Source organism: Artemia sp. Qi Xiang Cuo, chromosome 16, assembly GCF_049724085.1.
Source record: "Artemia sp. Qi Xiang Cuo chromosome 16, ASM4972408v1, whole genome shotgun sequence".
NCBI lineage: Eukaryota > Metazoa > Arthropoda > Branchiopoda > Anostraca > Artemiidae > Artemia > Artemia sp. Qi Xiang Cuo.
Window position 1 is genome coordinate 54,208,585 of NC_142809.1, and position 19,645 is coordinate 54,228,229.

General features: G+C 32.6%; 1 protein-coding gene across 3 annotated transcripts in view; it reads left to right on the forward strand.

Annotated features, from left to right (window-relative positions):
* Crag (DENN domain-containing protein Crag) overlaps nt 1-19,645 on the forward strand; it is a 167,864-nt gene that overhangs the window by 73,854 nt on the left and 74,365 nt on the right. For all 3 annotated transcript variants that reach the window (XM_089102130.1, XM_089102132.1, XM_089102131.1), the window contains exons 12-14: nt 6,691-6,832; nt 9,823-9,967; nt 15,296-15,431. In XM_089102130.1, the coding sequence (XP_088958256.1) occupies nt 6,691-6,832; nt 9,823-9,967; nt 15,296-15,431 (423 nt within the window). The remainder of the gene's footprint in view (nt 1-6,690; nt 6,833-9,822; nt 9,968-15,295; nt 15,432-19,645) is intronic.

Sequence of the window (19,645 nt, forward strand, 5' to 3'; positions counted from 1 at the left end):
TTTTAGATTCGGCTTGAAAATACAATCACTTGTTTCATTTTTAAGTATTAATTTGATTCTGAGTACCTTATTGCTTTTTCACCATTTTCCTACTTTAATTTCCTTCAATTTTAATGCTTATTTTATTTATTTAATTTAAAGCTATTGTTTGTTTTGATTTAGGTTGAAGTGGTTTTATTTGTCGAATTATTTTATAGGTGCCTACGGTCGAATCTTTCAGTAGCCAATCAAATCAAGTACACATCTTTACATATTTTAAGTTTTTAGCATCAAAGCACTTGCATGACTGTTTATATCGAGAGTTATACTGTATTAATTATAATTAATTATATACTGTATTAATTGTATTAATTATAAATTGATTTAAATTTTTGCTTAGTAATACTGAAATTGATCCGAGTTGTTTCAGTCAATTTAGCCTCGTTGCGTTTACCCGCTTCTAGTTCCTGTAACAAATTAAATAACGTAGGTTTCTTAAAATGGTTATACCATGTAATCCTGCGTCGCTAAAAGAGAACTGGACGCACGATTCTGAGACACAGCTCTGTTTCTTACGATCTGGTCCAGAGCCCCCCCTTTTTGGCAAAAATATAGTCGTGGTTCTGATAAAGGGAAAATGGTCTCATTCTGAGTGTTGCGTTTATTTTGCAGTTAGACGTAACTAGTGGTTATCAATTTCCACTTGGTCCTGTATGAGCTCTCACAATTAGACATCTGCTTCAGCCTTTTTTTACTTTTATTAATTTGAAGAAAAAATGTTGTCCAAGAGAAAAAACTTGTATTGCACTCTAGTATATCCTTTGTGCTCGTATAGGATTAAATAAAAAATAAGTTTTTTGAACCGAAAATAAGGAGCAATATTAAAAATTGAAACGAACAGAAAATATTCCGTATATGAGGGGGGCTGCCCCCTCCTCAGGTTCTCGCTCTTTACGCTAAAGTCTTAAGTTCTTCAAAAATTCTTCTCATCAAAATATTACATCCGTTGTTTCAGGAGTTGTTCTTACAGAATTCAGACAAAAAGTCAAACTTTAGCGTAAAGAGTGAGGGATTCAAGAGGTGGCAGCCCCCCTCATATGCAAAATAATTTCTGTTCGTTTTAAGTTTTGATGTTGCTCCTTACTATCAGTTGAAAAAAAAACTTGTCTTTTAATTTAATTTCCGGCTGTTTTTCAAATCATGCCAAGAAATCTCCTCCCCTCTCCGTTGAAGATTCCCTTACGAGAGTTGCCTCCCCATCCCCCCACCTGCAGAAGTCCCTCCTCGAGAAATGTTGTATATTTCCCAATAAAAAATAATATATGTAAACAATGGGGAATTTAGGATAACTTACAGCCCTTCCCCCGGGGGCTGGAGGGGAGGATGTCATCCCCAAAGGCATAGTTATTTGACGTTTCAGCTATGCTAACCCAATGACTATCTCAAAATTTCGATCGGATGTCTTCGGGGAAAAAGGGGCATGGGACGAGGCTAGTTGCCCTTCAATCTTTTTGGTCACTTAAAAAGGACATTAGACCTTAATTTGCGTTTGAATGAGCTCACTCCTGATCTTTTAGGGCTATCTACTCGACACGATCACCCATGGGGAAAACGAAATCGCGTAGAAAATCCCGCTTTTCAGTTATAAATAGACCTAAGATAGAGCAAGAGGGGTTAAAATGTTTTCATTTTAGTGTCCTTGGTACTTTCTAGATTCTCATTATTAAAAGTGGCTTTGGCCTTTTTTTTACCATTATTATTAAAAAGAGGGAGTTAGTTGAAAAAAGAGCACTTCAAAATAAAATAAAAAGTGAACTTAAAAATGAGCTGAAGTCGGCCATCTCCTGTCAAAGCTCTAGTATTTACACGACAGTTAGATTTTCAGTTAAGGATGGACCTCCCCTAGTCCCTAGTCAGTTTTCCATGTTTTTATATTTGAGATACGACCTAGTATCTGCAGGGCGTAAAAAACTGATTTTACGGTTTTCCAGATCTAAAACCTAATAACCAACTCACCAATTTTACTAACAAAAACCAACTTATAGAATTGCAAAAACTAGTATCTACATTCACCAGAAAATGGAAAGGCAACGACGGGAAGAGTATGGACTTTGGGAAACCTATTAACGAAATTCGGTATCTTAGTCTATTTTTCCCCTTCCAAAAATAAAAAAAATCTATAGTTTAGTTTTCTCGAAAGCTTGAAAAATGCAGAGGTTTTGGTATAGGGTACTTGACATAAAGATACATAATTAGTCTGATGCATAAAATTAATAGGAATTACTGTGGAAAATAAACGAAACCTAATATGAACAGAAATTAAAATGAAAAAAATGTCTTTCTTGCAGCTTTCTCGGAAACTTGAAAAATTCAGAAACCAAGTTTTGCCATAGGATGGCGGAAATGAAGATACATAATTATTCAATCTTAAAAATACCAAGGATTGCTATGAACGAATAAGCGGAACCTAATATGAACAGAAATTAGAATTAAAAAAAAGATCTATTTTGTAGCTTTCTCGAAAAGTTAAAAAACTTCAGAAACTAAGTTTTGGCACAGGCTGGCCGAAATGAAGATACATAATTAGTCAAACTTAAAACTAAAAAGAATTACTATGAATGAATAAACGAAACCTGAACTGAACAGAAATTAAAATCAAAAACGAAGTCAAACTTAAAACGTAAACAAATTTTTGAACGTTTTAACAGACTATACATATTGCATCAAAAATTGCCAATATTCATTTCAAAATTTACATTTAGATATCAATTTCCTTTAGTTTCGAATTAAATTGAATCAACTGGGAAGGTTCTGACAATATAACTTTTTTTTAATCGTACAATTAAATTGAAATTCACGAATTTATTTTTTATAAGAAAAATCTTTTTCTTTCCCATAACGGAGATTAGTATTATGATTTACTTCCTTTTTTTTGTTGGTGTTCTGACTAATAAAAACACACAGATCAAATACATACCGTTTTCAGTAAAGTGGAACACTGGTATTTTGGGGGATTTGAGGGGACTTGATTTGGGATTTGACTGAAAAACATGCTGTTTGGAAATACGTGGCGTTTTCAGTAAGGCACATATAACACCGTGCCCTTTAGACGGTTTAATGATACAGCTGTTCCCCTTTTATGTGTGGGGATTTCTGTTCATTTTAAGTTTGACTATTCATTTTAATTTCTGTTCGTTTTGTTTTTCATTTATTCATTTATAGTAATTTCTGTTGATTTTAAGTTTGCTATATTATGTAAATTCAGTTTATCTCCTTTTGTTTTTTAATGTTGCTCTTTACTTTTCTTTGAAAAATTTGTTTTGGAAAACGTTTTTTTTAATTTATAACAGCAAAGAAAGCTGACGGATTCATCTAATTTTGAGAATTTTTTAAGGGAAATTATGAAAATTTGATATCAGACAGTAATGTCTGACTACGTGAAAAAAAAAAAAAACACTCATAATGTGATCATGTTTCCTTTGCCAGTACAAGGATATTTTGGTGTCTAAAAGAGGAGCTGTATCCGGGTCGTATAAGCACTAGAACTGTTGTCTCAAAACTGAGCGCCTAGTTTGCTTTTAGCGATGCAGTCTCACACTGAAGTGCCATATCCATATCGCAGTTTTGATCATGTTCAAGATCGGAATACGATTTGTGTCCCATTTTTAAATGTTTCACTGATAATTTACCTGTTTTTTGTAATTCATCAATTAGTAAATATTGATGAGAAACAAAACTAGCATTAATTAGTCACGTCCAATTTTGCAACAACAAGAGAAATCTAGCACCCATTTCTCAGAAACGAAGTGCCATATTTTATTTGCCAGAACAGGAATAAAATGTTCTCATAAGAGGACCTGTGACATGACTAGCCCGTAAAAGCTCACTAGCTTGTGTCTGCGCTAGAGAATAGTTTTAAGATTATTTTTCGAGTATTGCTCTTGTTGAAGATTAATTAAAAAAAAGCTTTTCCACAAAATGAGTTTTTCAAAAAAAAAGTAAAGAACTCCATTAAACCAAAAATGAACAAAAATAGAATAAAATAATCTACCAAGCATACAACTACCCCAAATCAGTATCAATAAATAAATGAAACCCAAAACAAACAGAAATTAAAATACATAACAGAGTCAAACTCGAAACGAGCAGAAATTAATATGAGTAAAGTTCTAAGACCCTATGCTTTCTAAATGCCAGAATATAATTTGTATTTTATTGAAAAATTTCAAATGAATTTACTAAAAAAAATGTGCATTGTGCATGAAAAATCTGCATTAATACATATGCTAGTATCTATTCCTTAAAATCTTAATTAATCTCTTATTTCTTAAAGTTATAAAAATTAACACATAAAAAAAAAAAAATTCAACAGAATTTCTGGATTTCAGTCTCAAATAGTCTTGAAACTTACAGTGGATGTGCACAGAGCCAGGTAGACCCTAATAAAGACATAACATTTGGAGTATCAACATTAAGCACCTGAAACTGGCCAAAAAAAAAACTTTTCTAGCTGCCTTAAACTTACAGGACATGTAGACAGGACCAATCCCCTTTTTTTAGCATATAACGATAAAGAAAGTATTATAAAACAAATTGGTTAGGTCAATTTGGGACACGTGAATTTTCAAAAACCTCTCCTCTTTTTGGCTTAAAACTTACAGTGGGTGAGAAAGGGATGAAGGGAGATGAATAAAAATCGACAATATTTCAAAAAATCAGTCCGTGTTGATCCGTAACGCCAGAAGTAAGCCCATATTTGATTGGGGCAAATTGTCACCATGAGGAATCTTGTGACACAATTTCGCCATGAGGAATTTCTCCCACGGATAATCCCCCCTCCCACGGAAAAATCTTCCAGATAATTCTAACCCAGCTGAAAATTTCCCCGGGCAATATCTCCAGAACACCTCCACCTGTAAAATTGGGTCGGCAAGGAGAAAGTAAGACAAATAAAGGAATTTAATTTAGGAATATATAATTTTTTTTTTACGCCATGGTTATTACCCTCATTGTTTTAATCAAATACATTGTCTGTTCTAGGCCTTGGTAGGAGGGAGGCAGTACTTATATTCTATATTTTACGATATTGTGGTGTACCTCCCTGCCCCTGATTATAAGGCTTAAAACTGCTACTAATTAAATACTAAACCAAATTCTTAGCCCGAACAATCAAATTACTTATGATTTATAAGTAATTACCGCATTTGTTTTAGATAAAGCCATCCTTTGTTGATTTTTGAAAGGGCACTAGCCCTTTAAATTTCCAATCGAATGAGCCCTTTTTAAAGTTTCTACGACAGCACTTTCTATAAAAAACCTTATTACTTATGCCCAGGGCATAAATTAAAACCCTTGCCCTGAGGTCTGTGGGGGGTTGTCATCCTCAGAGACCTAATCTCCAGAACTTTCAGATACGTTGAACAAAATTGCTATCTAAAATTTTGATCGGATATGTTTGAGGATATGGTGGCCGTGAGAAAGGGGTTAATTGCCATCCAATTACTTTCGACTATTAAAAAGGGCACTAGCCCTATCAATTTCCAATTGAATGAGCCCTTTTTGAAGTTTCTACGACAACGCTTTCTATAAAAACCTTAAATGCCCCCAGGGCGTAACTTACAACCCTTGCCCTAATGGGTGTGGGGGGTTTGTCATCCTCAGAGAAATAATTTCCTGAACTTTCTGGTACGTTGAACAAAATGGCTATCTCAAAATTTTGATAGTGCTTGTTTAGGGAAATGGTGGACGTGAGGGGGGGTTAGTTGCCCTCTGATCATTTTCGACTATTAAAAAGGGCACTAGCCCTTTCAATTTCCAATCAAATGAGCCCTTTTTGTAGTTTTCTTCAACAATCAAATTAATTATAATTAATAAGCAATTACCGCATTTGTTTTAGATAAAGCCATCCTTTGTTGATTTTTGAAAGAGCACTAGCCCTTTCAATTTCCAATCGAATGAGTCCTTTTTGAAGTTTTTACGACAAAGCTTTCTATAAAAACCTTATATGCCCGCAGGGCATAAACCACAACCCTTGCCCTGAGGGCTGTGGGGGGATTGTCATCTTCAAAGATCTAATTTCCAGAATTTTCAAATACGTTGAAAAAAATGGCTATCTCAAAATTTTGATTGGATGTTTTTTGGGAAATGGTTGGCGTGAGAGGAGAGTTAGTTGCCCTCCAATCACTTTCGATTATTAAAAAATGCATTAGCCCTTTGAATTTCTAATCGAAAAAGCCCTTTTTGAAGTTCTTACGACAACGCTTTCTATAAAAACCTTATATGCCCCCAGGGTATAGCTTACAGCCCTTGCCCTGAGGGCTCTGAGGGGAGTGTCCTCCTCAAAGGCATAATTCCCTGATCTTTGAACTACGTTTAACAAAATGGCTATCTCAAAATTTTGATTGGATGTGTTTGGGGAAATGGTGGGCGTGGTAGGGGTGTTAGTTGCCTTGCAATCACTTTCGGCTATTAAAAAGAGCACAAGCCCTTATACATATATACATATACATATATATATATATATATATATATATATATATATATATATATATATATATATATATATATATATATATATATATATATATATATATATATATATATATATATATATATATATATATATATATATATATATATATATATATATATATATATATATATATATATATATATATATATATATATATAATATTGTCATAAAAATTTCAGATGTCAACCGAATTGGAGATTCAGGAAGCGTTTCTTCGATTTATGGCAACCTTATTTAGTGGATATCGAAATTTTTTACTGCCGCTTACTCGAGCACCGGACATTGGAGCTACAGACTCAAGATCTTTATTCAATATCGAAGGTATATTTTCATGTTTTACTCTCTCTCTCCCTCTCTCTATGCCTTATCTCTTCCTGTTTGGTTCGTCCATCGTTGATGACTGCTAATGACTTTGGTTTGCGGACTGTATAGCCTTTTATTGAATATCGTCTTCTTTATTATGATTTGCTTTCCGGTTGTAGTATAATTTTACAGGCATGAATATAAATATTAGGTCTAGTATTGCTTTTGAAGGATGTTGACTGATGTTGATAGGAGTGCATCGTGAATAGTTTAAACCATGTAATGAACAAGTAGGGTCCAGGCTTCCTCAACGCCTCTCCTCAAATGTTGGTCTTGGGCACTTCTTACTTTTCGATTGCAAGCCGGCTTAAGCGGTTTATATCGATGTGAAAAAAGTTTTTGGCCTCTGGCCTGCGCTGGAGGCGCCCATTGCTTTTCTTGTGATCCTAACGCTTTCAAAGATTTAGATAATCCAAAATTTGAGACTCAACCATACAAAGTGGAAAGATGACTTAAAGACTGGCATTTGGACTGAAAATTTTTAAACAGGAATTATTAGGGTCTTTGCAGACTCGTCACTCTGGGTTAGGAAACATGAAACTAGGTGATACGGACTTTATTTGTTCAGACAGGATGACTGAGGGAGCCTGTACATCCTGATTAGGTTCGGAAGGTATTAACAATAAAAATCTAGTTTCTAATTTTATGACCAAAAATTGTAACGTATCACTCATTGTGGTATATGCCCCTGTAGGATTAACTACGAAGCACTTGTGACTTGGATGTACCCTTATATACTGTATCATTAATAAACAACAAGATTCCATGTAGAAATGGGATTTTAGTAGAGACTTTAATACTCAGATTGGCACAAATAAGTACTGCTACGATTCTGTAGTGAGAATAATCGAGTTATAACCAGCGCGGTATTTGGACATGAAATAGCGCGTGAGCTGACGTGTTACTCACATGACGGCTCACTTGACGTGACCATATTGATTATGTCATTATAATTCGAGGGCTTGGGAATCAATGCAGGCTGATGCTGTTATTGATGTTGAATTAAAGATCACGTTATAGTAACGTCCAGAATTAATTGAAAGGGTAACTACTCTCCAGTTAGCCATAACCTTGATAGAAGTTAGGATGCTTAGGATAGAACTTTAGGGTTGATAGAACTTGGAATGCGGCTTTTAGAGGCACGTTGCAGGAGTAATTTGAAATGAAAATGGAGAGTTTATTGTTGATAGATCTTCTAGTTAAAGAGTTTAGCTAGAGTACTAACCCCCCATTGCACTTCCTGACTAAAGGGCCACGAAACAGAGATCAGCACCGCCGGTGTGGACCTTAAGGGTCTAATGCCATCATACTCACTTATTAACTTACTTAGTAAGAGGATTTTTAGTGGATAGTTTGATAGTTTTTGATTGATGGGAACGATCTTTCGTTGATGAGAACGATCTGTAGAGGATGAAGGGAACGATCTTAGGGAAACATTTTGGGATGTGGAGAATCCTAAATTGTTTTGAAAAATAATAAGGCTTCAGGTGTTGATAATATAATAAGCGAGTTTTTTTTAACAGGCGTTCAGTAGGGCTGTATCCTGTGCCTGTTTGTATGGATTGATTGACAATTTTGTTGTAAGGAGTACAATCAATGCTGTTGGAGAACATGTTATTAAAGAGGAAGGTTTAACTGTTCTTAACTTTATTTGTGAAGGTGATTCGAGTGTCCTAAATAAAGGTGTTAGCGAAATGAATAAGTTTTATTATTAAATGAAAAAACAAGTTTGTTCAACTGAAAGTAAGGAGCAACATTAAAACTTAAACGAATTGAAATTATTACGTATATGAGGGGGGTCGCCCCCTAGTCAATACCTCGCCCTTTACGCTAAAGTTTTTCGAAGTGTTTCGCTAAAGTTTCGCACAAGAGCTGCAACTGGCTTTTCTTTTTTCGAAGTTGAAATCTACACTTGGCGGCTTTTTACTTCAACGCTTTTCCGGCCATCATTGACTCCTCTCTGCTAAGATAGCTGTTATTGTTAACGCCCATGATTTGGGCTTTCTTGCTAAGGGTACACTAAAAACTGACTTTCTACAGCGTGAAATTGAAGTAAAGAAAAATGCTGACTTACGAAAATGAGTGTCACAGGTACCTACAGAAGTGTTCTCTGTTTGCGGGGGTACAGTTTTTTATAATTTCTTTTTTCTTGCAGTAAGTCGATAAATTTGGTGCAATTATTGTCCTGTATTTCTTATATATATATATATATATATATATATATATATATATATATATATATATATATATATATATATATATATATATATATATATATATATATATATATATATATATATATATATATATATATATATATATATATATATATATATATATATATATATGTATATATCTTTATATATATATATATATATATATATATATATATATATATATATATATATATATATATATATATATATATATATATATATATATATATATATATATATATATTTTCCTTTTTAATTTTCTCTGTTTACAGGGTGGCTCTCCCCAATAAACTTGTTTTCCCCAATAAATCGTTAAATTTATTCCAAACATTGTCGTTTATTTTATAATTTTTTATTTGAACAAGGGGGGGGGGGGGTAAACAACTTATTGCCTTCCTCTACCGCCACCCATATACATTTATAAATTTTTTTTTTTTTTTCCAGAAAATGAGACGAATATATAGTTCTGAATTTAATAAGCCGTGTGATAAAAAATTTCTGATGTATAGGGTTGTTTAAATTAGTGAAACATAGAAAAGAGTTCTTAGATTATAGTTTGTGTCGTTTGATTTGTGACTTTTTATTTATTTTTCATTAAAGATTCTAGTAAAAATTTTGCTTGTTTTTTTTTCAGGTTGGATTGTTTTATTGTTTTTTTCCTAGGGAAAGGCAGTATTGCCAAAAAATTGCCTGGGGGTAAGAATTTTTTATTTTATTTTTAATTTATTTTAGGGTTTGTCAGATCACGGGATAAGTCATGCACAAAATTTTACGGGTACTTAGTTCGGACTCAAATATTCAGTCGATTTATTGAAGAACGAAGTTTTGTTTCGGATATGGACTCTAGTCTCGCCTTTTTTGACGAAGTCTCTGATAAGTAAGTCTTATCATTTTTGTAGTGCTCCAGTTGCATCAAAAATTGATTGATGGATTTAATATAAGCGAAAATGTCAAAGACCCCGAAAAAAAGAATTCAAGAAAAAATATTGAATTCGAATTCTAACCACATAAAGTGCTGCTTTAGCAAAAACAGTATATTTATATATTTGTTCACACAGTTCCAACCAAAGATCCCATACTAAAGGTCTCTAAATTTTAATAAATCGTAATTAGAAATCCCAGATGATTTTGAAGCAGGCAAAAGTGGACAGAAGTGGGTGGGGATACAAATGCTCAAATACAAATCATGGCAGTCTATCAAAATCTCTTGCCAGTCTATCTTTGATTTTGAGACATGGTAGTCTCCAAATCAAATAATTGAAGAAAAGACATGGTGATCACGGAAAGTACCAAATATATTAAGATAAGAATCATTTTTGCCCCCTGGCCCATATTGAAATTCCATTACTACCTTAAAAAACACGATTTTATAAGATTTTTCTTTGGGTAGTTAAAAAATTATGAAGTTTTTAGAGCAGTATCATATTTTTGTCAGAGTTACCACGTTGAACTATGAAAATGAATAAGCCAAGCCAATTAGTTAATCTTGACAATGTTTTTTATCCATAAGAAATCAAACTTTTAACAACCTGTTGATTCTCAAAGACACCTTCTAAGAACTGACGTTCGGTCTTATTTTTGGTGATTTTTCACCTATGTTCATTTTTCTTGAATTTGGTTTCTCCTACTATCAAAAATTAGTGTCATTTTCATGTAATTTATCAGTGATCATATTTGTATTTTTATCTTTTGCTTCAACGATTGGAGCACCCAACCTTGTCTGGTTGTATGTATCACTGCAGCTATTAGAAACACTTAAGTTGTGTAATTGGGTAGGTAATCTTTATCAAAAACACCCTTAATTTGATTAATTCTAACCAAATCACCTACATTGAATTTTCTTATGGATGGTAAATCCATATTTTCCCCAGTTTTATGGTATATATGGTTGTGTAATTTGAAATTATCAGGTTTTTAGTCTCCTTGGTATAGTATTGGTAAGTTGAAATAGCCTTGTGTGATTTCTATTGTTTTCTAAGATCTTTGGATCCTAGAACTGGAAGTGGGGTGATATGCCAGGAAATTTTTGAGGGGGGATGATGAGAATGAAAAAGTGCATTTTACGATGGACCAATCTTGGGAGAGTGGATACGCTATATCTACCCTATTTGTTTTATTATCTCTTTGTGCTCGCATTTTTATGGATCATAGATATTTTGACAAGACTAGACATAGATATTTTAGATATTCATAGATATTTAGATATTCATAGATATTTAGATATTCATAGATATTTATAGATATTAGATATTCATAGATATTTAGATAATTCATAGATATTTAGATACATAGATATTAGATATTAGATATTCATAGATATTCATAGATATTTTGATATTCATAGATATTTAGATATTCATAGATATTTATAGATATTAGATATTTATAGATATTCATAGATATTTAGATAATTCATAGATATTTAGATACATAGATATTAGATATTCATAGATATTTTGATATTCATAGATATTTAGATATTCATAGATATTTATAGATATTATATATTTATAGATATTCATAGATATTTAGATAATTCATAGATATTTAGATATTCATAGATATTTATAGATATTAGATATTTATAGATATTCATAGATATTTAGATAATTCATAGATATTTAGATATTCATAGATATTTATAGATATTAGATATTCATAGATATTTAGATAATTCATAGATATTTAGATACATAGATATTAGATATTCATAGATATTCATAGATATTTTGATATTCATAGATATTTAGATATTCATAGATATTTATAGATATTAGATATTCATAGATATTTAGATAATTCATAGATATTTAGATACATAGATATTAGATATTCATAGATATTCATAGATATTTTGATATTCATAGATATTTAGATATTCATAGATATTTATAGATATTAGATATTCATAGATATTTAGATAATTCATAGATATTTAGATACATAGATATTAGATATTAGATATTCATAGATATTCATAGATATTTTGATATTCATAGATATTTAGATATTCATAGATATTTATAGATATTAGATATTCATAGATATTTAGATAATTCATAGATATTTAGATACATAGATATTAGATATTAGATATTCATAGATATTCATAGATATTTTAGATATTCATAGATATTTAGATATTCATAGATATTTAGATATTCATAGATATTTATAGATATTAGATATTCATAGATATTTAGATAATTCATAGATATTTAGATACATAGATATTAGATATTAGATATTCATAGATATTCATAGATATTTTGATATTCATAGATATTTAGATATTCATAGATATTTATAGATATTAGATATTTATAGATATTCATAGATATTTAGATAATTCATAGATATTTAGATATTCATAGATATTTATAGATATTAGATATTTATAGATATTCATAGATATTTAGATAATTCATAGATATTTAGATACATAGATATTAGATATTAGATATTCATAGATATTTATAGATATTTAGATAATTCATAGATATTTAGATACATAGATATTAGATATTAGATATTCATAGATATTCATAGATATTTTGATATTCATAGATATTTAGATATTCATAGATATTTATAGATATTAGATATTTATAGATATTCATAGATATTTAGATAATTCATAGATATTTAGATACATAGATATTAGATATTCATAGATATTCATAGATATTAGATATTAGATATTCATAGATATTCATAGATATTTTGATATTCATAGATATTTAGATATTCATAGATATTTATAGATATTAGATATTTATAGATATTCATAGATATTTAGATAATTCATAGATATTTAGATACATAGATATTAGATATTCATAGATATTCATAGATATTTTGACAAGACATAAACTCCCCGTTCTTCATTACGTTATCCCTCGCCTGTTTTCCACCCATTCCTCCTCTTAAATATCCCTTAATTTGGGCAATCAAATCAATGGCTACTGAATAATATGAAATTTGAATAAAGAATTTTGAACTGGAATTATTAGGGTCCTTGCAGACCCTATGAATTATTAGTGTCTTTAACATTGTAGACTCAGAACCAATTGAGGCTGAAAGATGACTACCAAACTGGCATTTGACTGAAGTATTTTGAACTGGAATTATTAGGGTCTTTGCAGACTCTAGGAATTATTAGGGTCGTTGAAATTGTCGAAGAAGGGGGGATTAATTAATTTAACGCTAATTAATTTAACACTGATTTGGCTCGAACATATGAATTAAAGAAAGTCAAAACTTTTATAACAAATTTGTTTTCCCAATTGAAAAAAGGGACGGTATTTATATTTCCTCCTGTCTAATCTAGACCTTCACCCATAACTAAAAGAATATTTGAAAATCCTACCCTTGAGCCGAAATTCAACCCAACTTAAGTGCTATTTACGTAATCCTCCAAGCTTATTTTTGCACACGAATAAAGTCGGGACGGGCTTCGAACCATTTAACGACACAAGAGCTGATTTCTTGGTGAGTGATAACTTGCTAAGCTATAAGAAACTAAACTATTGTAGTTGGTCAAACTGTGGATTACTTCTTACCATTTTTTAAACTAATGTAATTTTCCCCCTCACCCTCCTCCTCCACTCTTGATCCCCCCCCCCCCTCCCCCCACACGCACACACACAAATTCTCTAGCTGAGGTTTGGTTGTGCGCAACTACGGCAGAATGTTTTTTTTTAACCCACAGTCATTTACCCATATATTTTACTCTTTTATTTCTCTCCAAAATAATATATCTCTCTCTGCCCCCCCCTCTCTCGTTCTCTCTCTTTCTCGCTTGCTTGCTCGTGCTATCTCACTCCCTCTCTCCTTTTTGCACGATATACCTCATAATTTATTTTGTTCAAACTAATTGAATATCTCTTAGCAACTAAATTGTTGTCCACCTTGTGCAGTAGGTTGTCTTGACACTCGATTTCCTGGGAAGCAAAAAAGCTAATTGAGTAATGGCTTTATTGTTTTTTTTTTCTGGTTTTCCCAGAACTTTTGTTTTTACTAAGGACGAGCTTTTACTAGCAAGAAACATTCTGCGTAGACTGTCATATGATATACGCCGAGGGGGTTTCCCACTCTCTGCCACCTGGTGTACATTTCCGAGACTCTCTGCGCCACCAGTGACACACGTCTTACCACGCGTGGTACACTTTTGCCACGCTTGGGGTGTGGTACCTGGTGTACACAACCCGGAAATTAGGCTTCTTTTGCCTAATCATGATTGAATCCATTCATTTTGGCTTTGTGACTAAACGGATAGAGAAAAATAGACGAGGTAAAGCGCACTGACGAGGATGAGCTGGGTATAAAAGGCTGGTCGTTTTCCAGCCTTGTAAGATGGTTGTGTATCTTCACTCCACCATCATTCCCTATCCTCACAAGGGAAACTACATGCGTGACATCATAGTGACTTCGGGGCGGACCTTTCATGAGCTCACTTAAAGAGAACCGTATGTGTAAACCGTGCAGCAGAGTGACCTTGTTAAATAGCATCCTTAAAGTGAATTATAGCCTAGGAAGCAACACAGCAATGCATGAGTATTTTTCAGTTTATGATGGAGGAGGAACTTGCGTAGCAGTTACGGCATTATATAGCTCGGTCCTACGATGGGTTGTTAGTAGTAATTACAGATGAAAAAATTAATGTGTTGAACGGGAAATTGCCAATCACTGAGGCTGATTACCGATCGCATCGCTGATTCAAAATAGAGAATTTTAATCAAAATTACCGACATGAATCCGCGTTTTCGGAAATGTTGTCTTTCGTTAATTTCATGTTTTGTTTGTAATAAAGTTGAAGTGACTGAATTAACTAGATAACTGAGGCCGGGGTACTTAAATTGTTAAACCTTACGTTATTGTATCTTATTAAATTTTACACCATGATTTAATTTTGTTCAAGATTATTTATTATGCTGTATGCTTTACAATTATGCTTTATGCTTTACAATAATAAATTTATAACGTTCAGTGTTGGAATTGTTCGATATTTAAGCTCGAACAATTCGTTCGAGCTTATTATTTGTTGTAAGCTCGATGTTAAATATCGAGCTTAAATATTAATTGTTCGATATTATAATAAATTACACCTTATCGCACAGTAAAACCTTTAATTTTGTACATCCTGAGAGAACAAAAGGAAAAAGATTCTTGCGTTGCTAGATTGTTATTATTATTATTATTACAGGATCTCAGGTGGAGAGATTGAAAGTACTGACCGATTCCTGGACCTTGAGAGCCATGGACCTGCTAGCGATAGAACACTGTTTCTAACCCCACCCGATACTACTGGTTTACCTGAGGGTGTCCAGTATACTTATAGTGTGAGTGACTCTTTTCCCTTCTTTTTTACAAAGGCTTATAATTCTATTGTTTTAAAGCAAAAATCAGCTAGAGCTCTATGTAGCTAAATCTCAATATGTGTTTTTTTCGGTCACACATTGTGAAAGTTTCATCTTCTATTATTTCGTGCAATTTGTATATATAAATTTCACTATAAGGACATGCAACGAAATATGCGGTCAGAAGAAAAGCAACAGCGAGAATCACAGCAAATCCCAGAATAATACAAATCCACACGTAATAAGGACCCGCAACGTGTACTTTCGACGGGAAATCCGTTAGTCCCTTCTATGTGTGGATACGGGAGGATTTTATTTCAAAACTCCCAATATAATTTTATTATATTCAAAACTTACAGTTCAATTTATATTACAAAAATGATGTCAACGTCGCCAAGATAGTTTTTTTTTCAATACAGGCGTAGAACCGTGAATAAATGGCGTTCTAAAACTTATAGAAACTAGATTTTGTCAAAAATAAAACTTTTTTATTGTCTTCTTTCTTCCCAGCATTATGGCTGAACTTGGAGATGTCCATCACCTCCTCTACGAGATAATACACCATTCTCTCTTATTGATTTTTTGTTTCTTAGGGATACTCATTGGTCTGTTACAACTACGCCCGACCTCATTTTTTTTTTTTTTTTTTTTTCCTTTTTTTTCACTGTAACACTGGGTTTATTTAAAAAAAAAAAAAAATATACATCATCGATTCCCTGAAGCAAGCTTGTGCGGAAGAAAACCCTCCTAATAAATCAAAAAAAAAAGAAAAAAAAAAAGAAAAAAAAAACATATAATTAATTAAAAAAAAAAAAAGAGCTCAACTTACGGGACCCTAAAATCAATGAGCCTCCAAACAACACCCATACAAAATTATAATATTTATAATCATATTCAGCTGCAACTAAACCCTCCTCAAAAACATAACTTAACTGGCACAGAATAATCCATCCAAAATATACACATCAAAACAATGTTTGTTTAGCAACTTACGAAATTCCTGCAAACCCCCAACATTCCTCAAATTCTCTGGCAAACTCTCCCAAACTAACGGAACAACATGGCGAACTGAAAACCTAGACCTAGACGTGACCATAGCTGGTCTTTGCACCAACTGAGAAGATCGTGTCAAATGATCGGGAATAGTAGACGCAAGACTAAACATTCCTGAGAAACATGATGGTAACTCCGAAGTTAAATATTTAAACATAAACAGAGCATTATAGAATACGCATATTCCTGCCAACGGTAGAATTTTATACTCGCGGTAAAGATGCCTCATCGATACAGATAGGTTAATTTGATTGCCATACAAAACTCTAATTGCCATATTCTGCGTTACATAGAGCGGATGGAGGTGAGTTTCGAATGTTTTCGACCAAACCATTCAACAGTAAATGAGATGTGGGTGAACCATAGAAAAATACAACATTCTCAGAATTTCACACGGAAAAAGATACCTAAGTTTACGCATAATACCAAAATTACGAGACAATTTGCTGCTAACAGATGCAATATGGTCTTTAAAACTAAGGCTTTCATCAATACTAACACCTATGTATCTAGTACTAGTAGATCTTACAATAGTATGCTGCCCTACTTCCATTCTATTAATCCATGGATAATGTCCAGTAATTCTACCATAAATCAAAAAATTCTACTTATTATGATTCAGTTTCAATTTATTAACTCGCATCCACTTTTCAATCGAAGAAATATCTTGATCTAATTTATTCACCAACTCATTTTCAGTTCTAGCAGCTACAGTAAAATGGGCATCATCAGCAAAACATGGTAGAATTCCTTTAGTACCGTAAGTATCAAGGTCCAAAGAACAAGATACATTATTTGAATCTCTACAAAGGTCATTAATACAAACCAAAAACAATAAAGGACCCAAAACGGAACCCTGGGGTACTCCAATCGAAATATGTTCAATTTTATATGTAACTCCATCCATCACGAAACACTGAGTCCTTCCACTAAGAAAACTAACTACCACTTTTAAAAAATCACCACGTATACCACTACTATATAACTTTTGAACTAGTATATCATGATCAACAGAGTCAAATGCTTTAATAATATCCAAAAATATCGAAGCTATCTTCAGACCCTTGTCTAAAGCATCATGAATAAAAGTTGTTAAAAACAAAACTGCATGCTCTGTAGAATGATGACTCCTAAACCCAAACTGACTAGAACTAGAAAATTGTCTTTTCTCGAAAAAACTTACCATCCTGCTATGAATCAACTTTTCAAACACTCTAGAAATAAATAGCAGTAATGAAATCGGTCTATAATCACTATAACAATTCTTATCCCCTCCTTTAAATATCGGGATAACATTCGCGCACTTTAGACAATCGGGAAATATTCCAGCTTTTAAACAGTTATTTATCAGTCCTAAAAAATGACTAGATATAACAGGTAAAATCGACTTTAAAACCTTCAATGAAATAAAATGGCCTCCTGATGCATCATTTTTCATATTTTTTTATAACATCAAATAATTCATCAGAAATCTCCATCGTGATCAATCACTGGCACCGATGATGACACACGCTGTCCAATAGTAGCGAAGTGATTACACATCTTCTCTACAATATTAGTGTTCATTCCTATATTATTTGGACGGATCAAGACGCTATCAGAGCTAGTCACCAACTTAATCAATTTCCAAGTCTTATTTGGGTTACCCTCAACATTATACTTAACCTTATAATATTCTACCTTAGCTTGTCGGAGTACAGCATTTAACCGACTATTATAAACTCTATACATTTCTTTATCATGAGTATCATTTCTCCTCGATGCCAACTTATATTAAAAAAAACGTCATCTATTAAATGACTGTAACAAACTCTTTGTAATCCAAGGTTTATTCGGAGACACCATTCTCTTCTTTATTCCTGACACTTCACAACACTCCAACAACGTATCCTTAATCTTACCATGCCAAAGCTCAAACTTCAAATTTAAATCTAACTCTTCTTTTAAAAATTTAAAATCTAACTGTTCTATCCTAAGCTTCAATCTTGAAATAGTATTTGAATCAACTAATAATTTCTTTGGCTTAGGGCGAGCATCACTTAATATTAATATTCTTCAATATACCCGGAACTAATATTGCCAAACCAAGGTGATACGAAACATCATTTAACACAACACTCGACGAATCATGGGGAACATTCAAAAATATATTATCAATTAGAGATGAAGATGACTCCGTCACTCTAGTACAAATATTTACGGCAGGATGCATCCCATAACCTAACATTCAATTCAAAAAATTCTGGGCTTTTAAATTAGATGCTAACAAATTCAAATCAATGTTGAAATCTCAACACACAAAACACGGCATGTTCTTACGAGTTAGAAGGTCCATTTGTCTCTAATAATTCTAAAAAACAATCTACACTAGCTGAAGGGGGGCGGTAACAAACAACAATAAAAAATGGGTCACCATTCATATCAACCTCCGCAACAAAACACTCAAAAATCATCTCTCTATTAACGGACAAATCATCCCTAACCTTCACATTCAAATCAGTTCTAATATATAGGGCAAGTTCTCCATGCTGATAGTGAGAAAGGTTCTTAACATACATATTAAAATTTAAAATATCCAATAGTCCAGAATTATTATTCATTAACCATGTTTCAGTAAGTGCAAGAATATGAAAATCAGATAGCATACACTGCTCCGACAAACAATCCAATGTACTATTTAACCCCTGACAATTCAGATGAAAAATGCCAAGTTTATCCGGTGCCAGTCTAGCATGTAAATCAACTGGGCACTTATAATTAACCTTCGGAAAAACATCGTCTACCCCCATATCAAAATCCCTGCGAAGTACCCCCAATCCTAAATTCAAAACACTCAATTGATTAATCTCAAGCTAATCCATACGATCATTACGAACAATTACCATTTTTTATAAGTATATATATATAAAAAAAGGAGGGTAGTTGCAGCCAAACCTAATCAACTGAATAACTTACTGTATCTCGGAGGGTCCGTGGTCCCGTATCCAACGTAAGTGAAGCTCTGGAAAAAAAAACAGGATATAACCTAAGAATAATTAGAAACATATTAACAAAATGGTATAAATAAACAAACGAATACAAATAAAGCGAAAAAATTCTCACTAACACTAGCCTGTCACAATACAGGCTTACTGGTTTCATTA